Source organism: Pan paniscus, chromosome 2 (assembly GCF_029289425.2).
Source record: "Pan paniscus chromosome 2, NHGRI_mPanPan1-v2.0_pri, whole genome shotgun sequence".
NCBI classification, from domain to species: domain Eukaryota; kingdom Metazoa; phylum Chordata; class Mammalia; order Primates; family Hominidae; genus Pan; species Pan paniscus.
The window spans coordinates 176,939,710-176,952,163 of NC_085926.1; the positions used below are offsets into that span (position 1 = coordinate 176,939,710).

Sequence of the window (12,454 nt, forward strand, 5' to 3'; positions counted from 1 at the left end):
AATATGAGATTAGAAGTCAAGAACATGTCTCAAATTAAAACAAAAAAAGAATGATAAAAGATAGCAGAGACAATATAAAGTATCTATCCATCAATTATACTTCAATAAAGCTAGAAAAATAAAAAAGAATCAATCAAGCAGAACCATGACAATAGCTAACAGGATTCCTAGAAGGAAAGACAAAAAAATCTGGAGAATAGTAACTAAGAAAGAATTTTTTTTTTTTGGGAGACCAAGGCAGGTGGACCATCTGAGGTCAGGAGTTCGACACCAGCCTGGCCAACGTGGTGAAACCCTGCCTCTACTAAAAATACAAAAAAATTAGCTGGGCGTGGTGGCAGGCACCTGTAATCCCAGCTACTCAGGTGGCTGAGACAGGAGAATCGCTTAAACACAGGAGGCAGAAGTTGCAGTGAGTTGAGACTACACCACTGCCCTCTAACCTGGGTGACAGAGTGAGACTCTGTCTCAAAAATATATATATTTTTTAAATTCTCCAGAGCAAGAGAAACAGAAGTACACAAACTGAAAGGATCTACTAGTGCTGACCAGGACAAATGAAAAAGTATCCTGGGGAAAACTAGACACAACTATCATTGTCAGATCTCAGACTACAAGGATAAAAGGGAGAGCCTAAAAGCTTCCAGGGGAAAAAAAAGAAAGACACAAAATTAAAACAGGTCACCAACAAAAGAATAAGATTCAGAAGATTTCTCTTCAGCAACATTAGATAAAAACAGAAAATAGAGGGCAGCTGTTAACGTTCCAAAGAAAAATAATTTTCAACCTGGAACTGAACTGTCAAACATGAAGGCACAATGCAAACATTTTTTAGAAACGCAAGGGCTCAAAAAAATTATTTCCCATTACTCCCTCATTTTATTTCAAGAAAAAAAAATGTGTTGTACATTTATATTCATTCTTTCTTCCTTAATGTGACAATATACTCCAACAAAACAAGATTTAAAAAAGAAAATATATATTTAGAAAATAGTGATCCAACCTAAAGAGAGGTAAGTCCAAAGCTGACAAAGCTGTCCAGCAAACCCAACAGACACCAGCTGAAAATGGAGCAAGGAGATAGAGGGATCTAGGATAAAAGGAAAATTCCACACAATAAATAGTGGGGTTGAGATTTAGGGATGGAGGGGAGAACGATAATATGAAAAATATAATGCAAGAAAAAGAGGGGAGAAGAAAAGCAACTAAAATCTCCGGGAAATACAAAACCTACACAATGAAGTAGTGATTCAAATATGGAACAACTAATCCAAATTAGAACAACTAGTCAAAATCAGAGTCACAAAACAGTAGGTTTCATGAAGATAAATGAAATGAGTTGTAAGCAATATAAAGAAAGATTGAGATGCTAATACCTTTTTTGAAAGGCTTAAGATTCTTCTCTAGTTTTTTTTTTAAGTACCAGAAAAACAAAAAGTTATTTCAAAGTTATAATCCACATATGAAGCAAACTAAAATAGACACAATTTTGAGCAACTGGTGGCATTCAGGAAAGGGTTACCTATTTGAACATCTCTTGTGAGTAGCATGGGATCATGACACTGGAAATACAGGGAAGGAAACAGCTCTGCAGTGAACAATATTTCCCCACTCATAATAGTGCAAAATTCCCTATTCACAATAATGCAAAAACTCAATGTTAATTTTCAACAATTGGCATCAACCTGCAAATAGAGCATGGAAAACTTAATTTGATGACAGAATGGATAAAATGTGATCAATCTTGACAGTGTCAAAGTAAAACTATAGCCAGCTCAAGTTGGGAGTCAGAAAGGAGAAGAGAATGGAGAGGGAAAAAAAGGTAGGGAATGGGTGGAGAACAGGTGATTACTACTTTTCATTATAAATCCTTTGGTTCCTCAGGCATTATTTTAAATAAAAATATTTTTAAATTTTTTTAGGAGAAAGTTGTTACCATTGGCTAATGCTACAAAGGGGTCAAGTGAGAAGGAGTTAGATTTGGCCTGTAAGATCATGGTGACACTGGAAAGGACCATTTCAGTGGCCTATAGGAATGGAAATCAGAGTACAGTGGGCTGAGGAATGAATGGGAAATAAAGACCTGAAGAGAACAATTCTACCTGCAGAATGCTAAGGACAGGAGAGGAGAGGAGAAAGGTTGCTAATAGAAGGGATTAAAAGTAAACAGAAGGTTGCTGCTGCTATTTTTATTTATATAGAAAAGACTTGGGCATAGTTTTTGATTGAGGTGAAAAGGTGAAGAAATCCAGAAAACAGGATGAGGAATCAAACTTGGACAAAAGAAAGGGTATCTATCATTTCAAAATAAGAAGAAATGAGGTAGGGGTAGACTAGAGGAGGAGGCAAAAAACTGGCAGGATCACAGAGAGCTTCTGTCCTCTAAAGTGATCAAAGCAAGAGCTAGAAAAGCCTACAGAGCTGGTGATTTCAGAGAGCAGAACAAGAAAACCAACAAGGATTGATTATTGGGTAAACGGACTAAGCTGACAGACGAGTAGTATGGTTGAAAGCATATTTACATTTGAAAATCATTTTATTTTGCCTCATTTGTTGGTTGAATTATTCTTCATGAGAATCTTTTAAGGTAACCTGGTATCTGGATCTAAAAGACTATCTCGGGAGAACAATCAAGGAAAACAAAGTTTTGCTTATTTACACAAGGTCCTACAGCAAGTTACTATCAAGGTAGTAACAACAGTAAGACAGCTGTGTACCATCTCATTCTGCTCATTTGAGACCCAAACACTTCTAAACAATAGCAACCTATTTCAATCAACCAGCATTTATTAAGATAACATACGCAAGTCTCACAATCCTGCAGAGGAAGTACAATGACCCCTACTTTACAGATATTGAATAAAGAGAGATTCAGTGTCTTGCCTAAAGTAACTGAGCCAAGATCCTAGCCCAAAGTTGTTAGATTCCAAAGCATATATGCCACGTGTAAAGCACGTGCATTAAAACCAAATCTGAAGTGTGTTTTGGCCATTCTCAGTCCACTGCAAGTCCATTTGGAAAAAAATCAGATAGGAGAATTTTGAATACATGAAAATTAGCTGAGATTTAATTCACTGATCCAAACCTGGGTGACCAATATTAAAATGTAAGTGCCAAAATCAGTGCTTTAAATTTTGGGAAAAATCTAATAGCATTCTCTTCATTATGAATTATGAATTAAGACCACTACACTCAGCATCCTAATTCTAAAACTATTCTTTCACCTGTGTTCTCTTTCTCTAATCAATCTAATTCATGGTCGGTTGCTGTTTGGCCACTAACTATTACTAATAGAAAGCCATGTTTATGACAAATTTTATAAATGTACTTTGAGTAAGTAGATCTTTTTAAATATATACATGCAAATTAGCAAATAAACTGGTGACTTTAAACTGTGGATGCCTTAGCAAAATTCATCCGTGCTTTTTGCTTTTCTTTATTTCTGTTAATAACCTTCCCTGCTAAAGCAATTCTTCCTCTGAGCATTTATGCTGATGAAACAGTGGTATGTTACCCCATGCCAGCCTTGCCCTAAGTAACCTGAAGCCTGCAGATAGACTTTAATAAAATGAAAATATGTTTCTCCTCCAAAGATTGGATTTTAAATTAAGTTATACCCAAAGCCCTAATTTTAAGAATATAATATTTGATGGCTTCATTAAAAATAAAACAATAGCTGATGATGTTTTGAAGCCAACTGACCAGTTTTAAAAAGTCCTTGGAATAAAACTAAATCTGTGATTACTACAGATACACATGGGTCACTGCTAAGGTAGCCCCAGCTTGGGAACACTGGGATGTCAGGAAAAAACGCTAGTGAGCTTAAAGGGAAGTATTTATTGGGCAGTTTCCACTGCGTGTCCTGGATTACTGGCACATGATACAGTCCGGCTCTAGTATAACCACCATTGTTTACAATACCCGAGGCAATCTGAAACTCCACGATTTCAACAATGGCATCAACTGACTAAAAAGTTTTGAGTAATGTAATCACAGTGATTTATCACTTCACACAAATGTGTTTCTAGCTCATAAACAGGCTACCCGTGACCCATTTTATCTCACACATAACTGAAATAATGAAGGTACAGCTTGGTAATGCTCTGTATTAAAAATTAGTAAGTTTTTAGTCTTGAAATAAAATTTTACATCCATCATCTCATTTAATCCTAAACCACTTTATTAGTCTACAATCATTGGCATTCTACTTATTCCTGTGCTTGGTAAGCCTTACTCATTGGTCTTATCCTTCTCTTTTTTGTGTGTTTTTTGTTGTTGTCTTTGTTTGCTGGAGTGCAGTGGCATGATTATAGCTCACTGCCGCCTCAATCTCCCAGGCTCAAGTGAGCCTCCTGTCTCAGCCTCACGAGTAGCTGGGACTACAAGTGTCTGCCACTATGCCCAGCTAATTTCCTTGTATTTTTGTAGAGACAGGGTCTTGTTATGCTGTCCATGCTGGTCTTGAACTCCTGAATGCAAGCTATCTTCCCGCCTCAGCCTCCCAAAGTGCTAGAATTACAGGTGTGAGGCACCACACCTGGCCTGGTCTTAGCCTTGTCTTCAGTAATCTTTCTTTTATTACTGCTTATTCATGTACACCCTCTGATGCATCTTTTTGGCTAACATTTCTATGCTTTCCTTCTTTGGTAGCTCACCCACTTCTAGAGTTATGTTCACACTCTGTTTATTATTCTGATCTACACTTTGCACTATCCACTCTCATCTTGACTATTTCTATCTTATTGAAATCCAGATTTCACTTCTAAGATTACCTTTCTTCTATGTTACCCTAACATAATTGCTCTGTATTTTTACACATGAACTGCTTTGCCTTAGTTGTCTGTTAAAACCTTCTCTCTTTAAGAGTTACCAATAACATCAGTCTCATTCGAATCTTTGCTCCTGAAGTCTTAGCAATATACTTTATTATACCCAAACTTTTCATTTTCTGTAAGCTCCTACTTTCTGATTACTTGCTTGCCTCTTTTCTTTCCCATCTTTACCCTGGTTTTTAGCTGCTTAAATTGTCCCATTACATCCTGTTCTCCTTCAACCTTTCCACTTAAAAATTCTGATTTTTGAGAAATTTACCTAAATTGTATTTCCCTTTTCTTATATTTTCTAATTTATTTATTCACTGTATCACTGAGGAAACTGAAATTAAGTATAATTACTAATCTTGCCAACTAAATAGTTTAGAACATACGCAAAAATGTAAAATAAAAGAAAAAAACAAATGTTGATTCTGCTTATCTAGTTTTAGCCTTATAATCCAAAGACCTTGCATCAAACTGAATCTTCTCTATGTATCATCAGTAGCACCTTTCAAAGTCCATGAAGTCAAAAAGTTTTATTAGGAGAAAAAAAGAAATAAGGTATATGTATAATCCATGGACATGTTAAAATTACACACTGCCTGAGAGTTTTCCCTCATAAAAGTAAACAACTCTTCCTTAAAAGGGAATTATAGGCTGGGTGCGGTAGGTCACTCACGCCTGTAATCCCAGCACTTTGGGAGGCTGAATCTAGCCAACATGGCAAACCTCCATCTCTACCAAAAATACAAAAATTAGCTGGGTGTGCTGGTGTGTGCCTGTAATCCCAGCTACTCGAGAGGCTGAGGCATGAGAATCGCTTGAACCCCGGAGACAGGGGCTGCAGTGAGCCAAGATCGCGCCACTGCACTCCAGCCTGGGCAACAGAGCGAGACTCTGTCTCAAAAAAAATAAATAAATAAAGATAATTATATATGTATATAGCATACAAGTGGGTTTGCCCCCAAGTTAATGATTTGTTAGGGGCTTTATATGGCTAATAATTAAACCTTTAGAACCCTGGCTTCTTTTTTCAAAGTGAGTCTTAGGCTATAAAACTGAACATTCCGTAGGAATAAATGAAGAAAGCTAATACAGTCTTGGAGTTGAGATTAATCATGCTAACAGACTCTGCTTGAATGGTAAAGACAGGCAAAGGAAGACCCTGTATCAAACAACTGTACTGGACAGCAAGGTGATGAGAGTACATACTGGGGAAAGGGGGAAAACGTAAAAATAAAACCAGAAGAGGCCTTTAGGAACCAATGATGACACATGTCAAGAGCTGCGAGATATAATTAACTCAACTCTGCACCTGAGGGCAAAACAAAACCACATAATGGGAACTTAAAGGAGGCAACATATTATGTCTTCCCCTAAATACCAGAGAAAACAATTGCCCATCAAAATACTTCCGACATACAATCAAAAAGCAACACAATAATCAGTCTTTGGGATCAAAACAAAACAGAAAAGACTTAACACCCACAGTAAATAAAGTGGAGAAAGTTATAGTGCACAACAGAAGAAACACCTGTGTAACAGTCTTCTACCATACTCTCTTATTACTAGAGATTTTCATGCAGATAATAAATAATCAAATCAGTGATGACCCGGGAAGACATCATTCACTGGGTTTTGTCCTTGATTATTTCCCAGGTCTCTTTTCTCCAAAAAGGAAATTATTTAACTGTATACAGACAAATGTCTAGAATAAAAAGAAATATTGTACCCTCTCTTGCTAACCAAAGTTTAATTTTCCATTTGTTCTTAGGTAATATTACCCTTTAAAATGGTCCTTTCCACTAGCTATTCAACATGGAGGTGAAAGCTTTAAATCTTAAAAACCAGTATTAGTTTACGCTAATGGGCTAAAATAAATCAGAGTATGTTTATTATGAATGAAGGATAGGGCTCAATATTGCAATGTCATTTTATTCTCACCACAAAAAGATACCTGTGTTTTCCTTACCAGTGATAGGATATATAAGAGTTAGAAGTCAAAAATGGAAAGCATAAGAGTCATGCACAGAGGTCACCTCGAAATGATGCAAATTATATTAGCTTCTAAACAATTTTACACTGAATTGAGTTCGGTACATCATGGGTTTTTTTGTTTGTCTGAGACAAAGTCTCGCTCTGTCACCCAGGCTGGTAAATAGTGGTTTAAATACTTGTTCTTCTTAAGACTACAGGTTCAGATGCCAGCATAGATCATTTACATTTGCCTACAAAGACTGGTAGGCTATCGCATGCCACACAGCTTAGTGTAACAGGTTGAGATCCAGTCTACAAAAAGTGATACTTATTTTTAAAGTAAAAACATAAGGCTTTTAATCAAACAAATTCATACTTAGTTGTTCTCTAAGCCATCTTGATATTCCAGGCACAGTCATATCTGGAGAGACAACTGCTAAATAGCCAGAGCCCTGAAATGTTCACCCCACTAAATGCCTGGTTTTCTTTTCTCCCTTTACCTGATAATGAGCCTGGGCTTGCTGTGCAGAGTTCAAGGTGACATTGCAGAGTTTGCAGTACAGGGGCTTACATAGCTCCTCCAGGGCACAGTCTTGCTCCCCTCCCTTCGATAACTCTTCTTCCCCTGCAAGAGGCAAGGAAGCCTCCTGCCCAAAAGGCTTCTGTGGTGGAAGCTGCAAGGTTCCTGTAGACCTGGTGGCCACTGACATAGGAGGCGAGGGTGAGGGCTGCTTAGGTGGAGGAAGCACGGCGTGTTGCAAGAGGATCATTGGGTAGGAAAGCCTGGGGCATAATCCAGTGGGTGATGAGAAGCAAGGTCTTCAAATCTGAATCAACAGCAAAAAAACAGAAACAAAAAACTCACTTGAAAATCAGACTTCAGCAAGATAACATGTAAATGACAACATAATCTGACCCTTTCTTCTACTTCTCCAAACCCATCTTTGGGACTTCTTTCCTTTGGCCTCATTTAGCAGACTTCCCCTGCCTGTTAATTCATGTTAACACGGTGCCCTTCCACTGAGAATGGCTTTATAGATTTGGCTTTATTTTGCTTGGCACAGTTCCAACTGCTATCCCTTTGGCCCGTGAACATTAACAGCATTGCATCCATGGCTAAATCTAAAAGTCACATGGCTGAAATGGACATCAAATGTCACCTAGTCCAGACCCCTTCCCTCAGGCACACTTAAACACTCTTAATGATAATCATGCACAGACAAAAACACCACGAGCTGTCCAGGTGTGGTGGCTCACGCCTGTAATCCCAGCATTTTGGGAGGCCAAGGTGGGCAGATCACCTGAGGTCAGGAGTTCGAGACCAGCCTGTTCAAGACAACATGGTGAAACCCCGTCTCTACTAAAAATACAAAAATTAGCCAGGTGTGGTGGCGAGCGCCTGTAATCCCAGCTACTCAGGAGGCTGAGGCAGGAGAATCGCTTGAACCGGGGAGGCAGAGGTGGTAGTGAGCCGAGATCGTGCCACTGCACTCCAGCCTGGGTGACAGAGCAAGACTGTGACTCAAAAAAAATAAAAAGACCACCAGCTAAAAATCTTAGCAAACATATCTTCCAACCAACCAATATCAAAAAGAGTGAATAAAAGAATATCATCTTGCAGAATTCTTAAAGCACTTATAGAACTAGCTAAAATTTCAGGGAACTCTAGGAGTAGCCTAAAGTATGACAGAAATAAATAAAATATGTTTCTTCTGATCAACTAGCAATATTTAAGCAGTTGAGCAAATGTATAGCAGAGGTGGCAAACAGCCTGTGGGCCACATACAGCCACAGATGTGCTGTTTGGAATATACAGTTTTGTTTTCATTTTTTTAAGTCGAATTAGTTGTTAGCATTTAAAAATCAAGAGATTCATGGCTTCTCTTGAAAAAGGATGATCTGGCATCACTTGGCCCACATTCCTATATGGGACGCAATTAGCTAGTTAGTGCTCAGAGGCACTGTGCCCTCTAGCGAGGCCTGCCTTCTCTGGGACACCTCAGTCCCCACTCAGCTGCTGCCTGTACTTGTTACTTGCCTGTTCTCTGTGAGCTCTTGAGTTTACAGCCCTGCCTCATACAGCCTTAGATTATATTCATCAGTCCCCTGTAAAACCCAAATTTTTCCTCCTTCTCTAGGTAAACTACCTACACAAAATAAGGTATCAAGGAAATGTCCAATGGAGTAATGGATCACACCACCATAAGCCACAGTATAATTCCAGTTCCTCAATCTTGAGGCTATTTCCCTCCTCCTTCTTAACAAGTAACTGATAGTCTCTATTATAATTCCCTCAGAAAAGACCCAAAATGTTCCTCTCCCTCTTCAATCTTTATCCATAATGTCTCCTGCCTCCCCCCCAGATGGCGCCGTCTAACCCTGAGTGTCTCAAAATGAACCACAGTACACCCTTTGAGTTCCCAAGATTCTAATTAACCCAAATTAGAATCCTTATTTCAAAATCCACAATTCCCTCCACTCTCTCAATACAGTATTATTAAAACCTCTTCTCTTGGTCAATAGAATATGGCTATTTTAAGCTGCTGAAATTTTCCATCTGCAATGGAAATGTGTACATTATGGCAATAATAGAATTACTAAAATGAATCAAGTAAATTTTGAAAAGTTAAAGTCTATTTTACCACATTTGATAACTACACAGCACCTGAAAATCAAGTAACAACTTTCAGACGAAATTTGGGGTGGGGAGGCAACAAAGGAAATCAGCGTGATGGGAAAATAATGTAGTTAAGGACAAAGTGCGTAAGTATTAGTCATAGAATTTAACAATACTTCTCATTAATCACAAAATTTAGAAAAATGATAATATTATTTAATTTTTAAGCAGAAGTGTACTGCCCATATCTCTGGGAACATAAAAGAAAAGCAATATAGAGTTTTAACATTTAAAAAGTCAGGTTCTCTGTAATGGTATTATTTCTCTTAATTGAATCAAGCAAAGATAGTCCAGAAAGCAAAGACAGATATGGTCATTTTAGAAAACGGAACTAAGTAGACAAAGAACAGCTTTTAAAAAGTTTAACTACCTAATAATAATAATTCATAATGTTAAAAAGCTACTGATGTCAAATTGCCACAAACATTCTGCTAGTTCATTAGTGAAAAGGTGGAGGGGGGGTGTCAAAACCTCTGGATAAAGGAAATCAGCAATATAAACAGAAAATCAAATGCTACCAATTGCCTAGGCATGTCTGGACTTGTTTTATGAAAGCTCACTTTCACTTGAGGAAATTCTAACATGTGTCTCCCCCAGTGTTATCTACAGGTTTCCCTCAAAATAAAGATCCTTCTCAAAGAACAGAGGCACAAAAGGCCTCCTACCAGAGGTGATAAAGTTACCTGATTTAAAGAAAAAATTCTTGCCAAACACAGATTTACCCATTATCACATTTGATCTTTACAATTTTTAAAGAGTAGCTTGATATCCCAAATTTATTTCTTGTTATATTTAACAATCAACACAATGTCGACTCCTCAAAAAAATCTATGTATGACAATTGCATCAAATATTAGTACATTTGCAAACAAAAATTAGTATAAAATATAAATCTTAAAATGAATAAAACCAAGTCTTCAGTGAATGCATGAATGATGGAATACAGAGACCCAAAACATGCAACTCAGATCTGTTCAACTGTTGCATTGGTTTAAAAGGGACTAATTTGAAGACTGGCATAAATATTCTTCAAATCTTAAAAACCAGTCACTTTGATGCTTGCGATGGCATAAATGAAGGATTTATGCTGGTTAATGTCCTGGTTTGGAAAAGAGCTAAGACGACATTAAAGAAAATCAAAGCTTCACAAGGTACCCTGTTTAAAGAAAATTAATTGTCATAGCATACTTAGTTTTAATGATTGGACTGGGGCCTACTCTTCACATACTGTGTTAAAGACAATCTCTTGTCTCATTTGGAGAAATCTACAGAGGAAAGAGAATAGAATCAAGGAACAGGTTAGCAGCACCTCAGCAAACTAGGTAAGTCCGTAATTGGGAATTCTGGAAATGAGGGAAAGGCAGCGAGCATTACTCAGAGGTCATCAGAACGCAGCAAGAAGGAATGAGAGGGAGAAAAGTAAAAATAATAATAATAATAATAATCACTTGAGGCAAGGTGTATCCTATAAAGAAGGCTCAAAAGAACGCAGAAAACTGGGGAAGAGGCCTTGGTGAATTGGCGAATGTTTTTCAGTCTCCGCTGTGACGGTTCCTAATCCTAGAGAACTGTTTACAGATTTGAATCAAAGCTACAGACAGTTCATTGTCGCCCACATCCACCTTACATTCCTAAGATGTGCATGCATACACACGAACCCACACACGCACCTCAACCCGGTATGGATGCCATCACGAAGGATGGAATCCCCCGACTCCCACGGGGCGGGGGCAACTGAGAGGGCCAAGGCAGCTGCACGCACAGATGATCCACCTGGTCCACGTGAAATGCCTGAAACGAGCAAACTGATAAATAGAAGCAGCGCAAGCCCTGTCACGTGGAGGGCAGATGGAAAGAGCATCGGAAAGGAACCGCTAGTCCCCGGCGCTCCAGGGGCTCGTCCTGAAAGCTCCGCGGCTCCCAATCGCCCGCACTTACCGGAACCCCCGGGACGCGCCGGCAGTCTCCGCGCCGCGTCCGCCCGGGACGCCCGCGACGCCCGCCCTGCGCGCCCGGCTTGGCCCAGCTCGACCCAGCCTCTTCTCGGAGCAACTTTCTCCGCCGGCCGCCGCCGAGCCCCCTCCGCAGCCGAAGGCTGACTGTCAAAAGTCAGTCCAACCCGACCCACAGGGAAACAGCTGCAGGAAGTGACTGCGGAACCGGGAGGCGGTGGAGGAGGAGACTGAGGGCGCCGGCTCGGCGTCGCCACTGCGCATGTGCCTGGCGGAGCAGGCCCGGCAGCGGTGGCAGCGGTAGCAGTGGCGGCTCCCGCATCCCCGGCGGGCGGCGCGTGGGTCAGGTGCCCTGGCCGCGAGCGCAGGGGCGCGGGGTTAGGCCGGCGTGGGGAACAAAGGCACGAGTGAGAGGCGGGAAGGTCCCGCCGCCAATCTCAGCAGACAGCCCCGAAGAGCTGTTCAGCAGATGCCCTGGAAAGTTAATCCTTGGTAGAAGCCTGGGCAGAGCTTTTGCAACTTTCATCTCCAGTCATTGGGATCCAAACATTGTTCATTCTGTTCCTCCCTTAGCCTGCTGGTTGGTGGTTAAGGCGGCTGAGTGGATCCTTTAAACTGCTGCAACAGAACCTTTAAACTGCTGCTCTCCCCACTTCCGCCCCAGGATGGAGGAAGAAGAGTGTGGCTGCCTGCCCAGTAGCGGCCTCCCTCACACAAAACGCCCCCACCCACCCACACACACACCTTCCCTCCCCTACACGAAAGTGAGCAGGAGATAGAGGAGACTTTCTCCTGACCCCCAGAGGCTCACCTGCAAGACAGGAAGGACCAGGAAAAGAGTGGCCAACGCTAGGATGTCACATCCTTCATAACCAACCTGGACATCTTCAATGTTAACACTGAGTGATGAGCTGAGGAAATTCCGGCTCTAAACTTATAGCGTAAATTAACTCGTATGAAGATCTGCTGGGGTATTATTTTTGTGTGTGGCAAACGGTAACAAATATACTACTTTAAGAGTACAGGCCGGGCGC

The 12,454-nt window shown here is 40.2% G+C and overlaps 1 protein-coding gene across 4 annotated transcripts in view; it reads right to left on the reverse strand.

Moving 5' to 3' along the window:
* Positions 1–11,394, reverse strand: part of ZMAT3 (zinc finger matrin-type 3) — a 53,882-nt gene extending 42,488 nt beyond the window's left edge. For 2 of the 4 annotated variants that reach the window (XM_063602609.1, XM_063602608.1), the window contains exons 1-2: positions 11,139–11,394; positions 7,292–7,618 (exon numbers count right to left, since the gene is read on the reverse strand). In XM_063602609.1, the coding sequence (XP_063458679.1) occupies positions 7,292–7,561 (270 nt within the window). In that variant the 5' untranslated portion in view covers positions 7,562–7,618; positions 11,139–11,394. The remainder of the gene's footprint in view (positions 1–7,291; positions 7,619–11,138) is intronic. The other 2 variants (XM_055110702.3, XM_055110703.3) reach the window with 2 other exon arrangements.
* Positions 11,395–12,454: the final 1,060 nt, after the last annotated feature.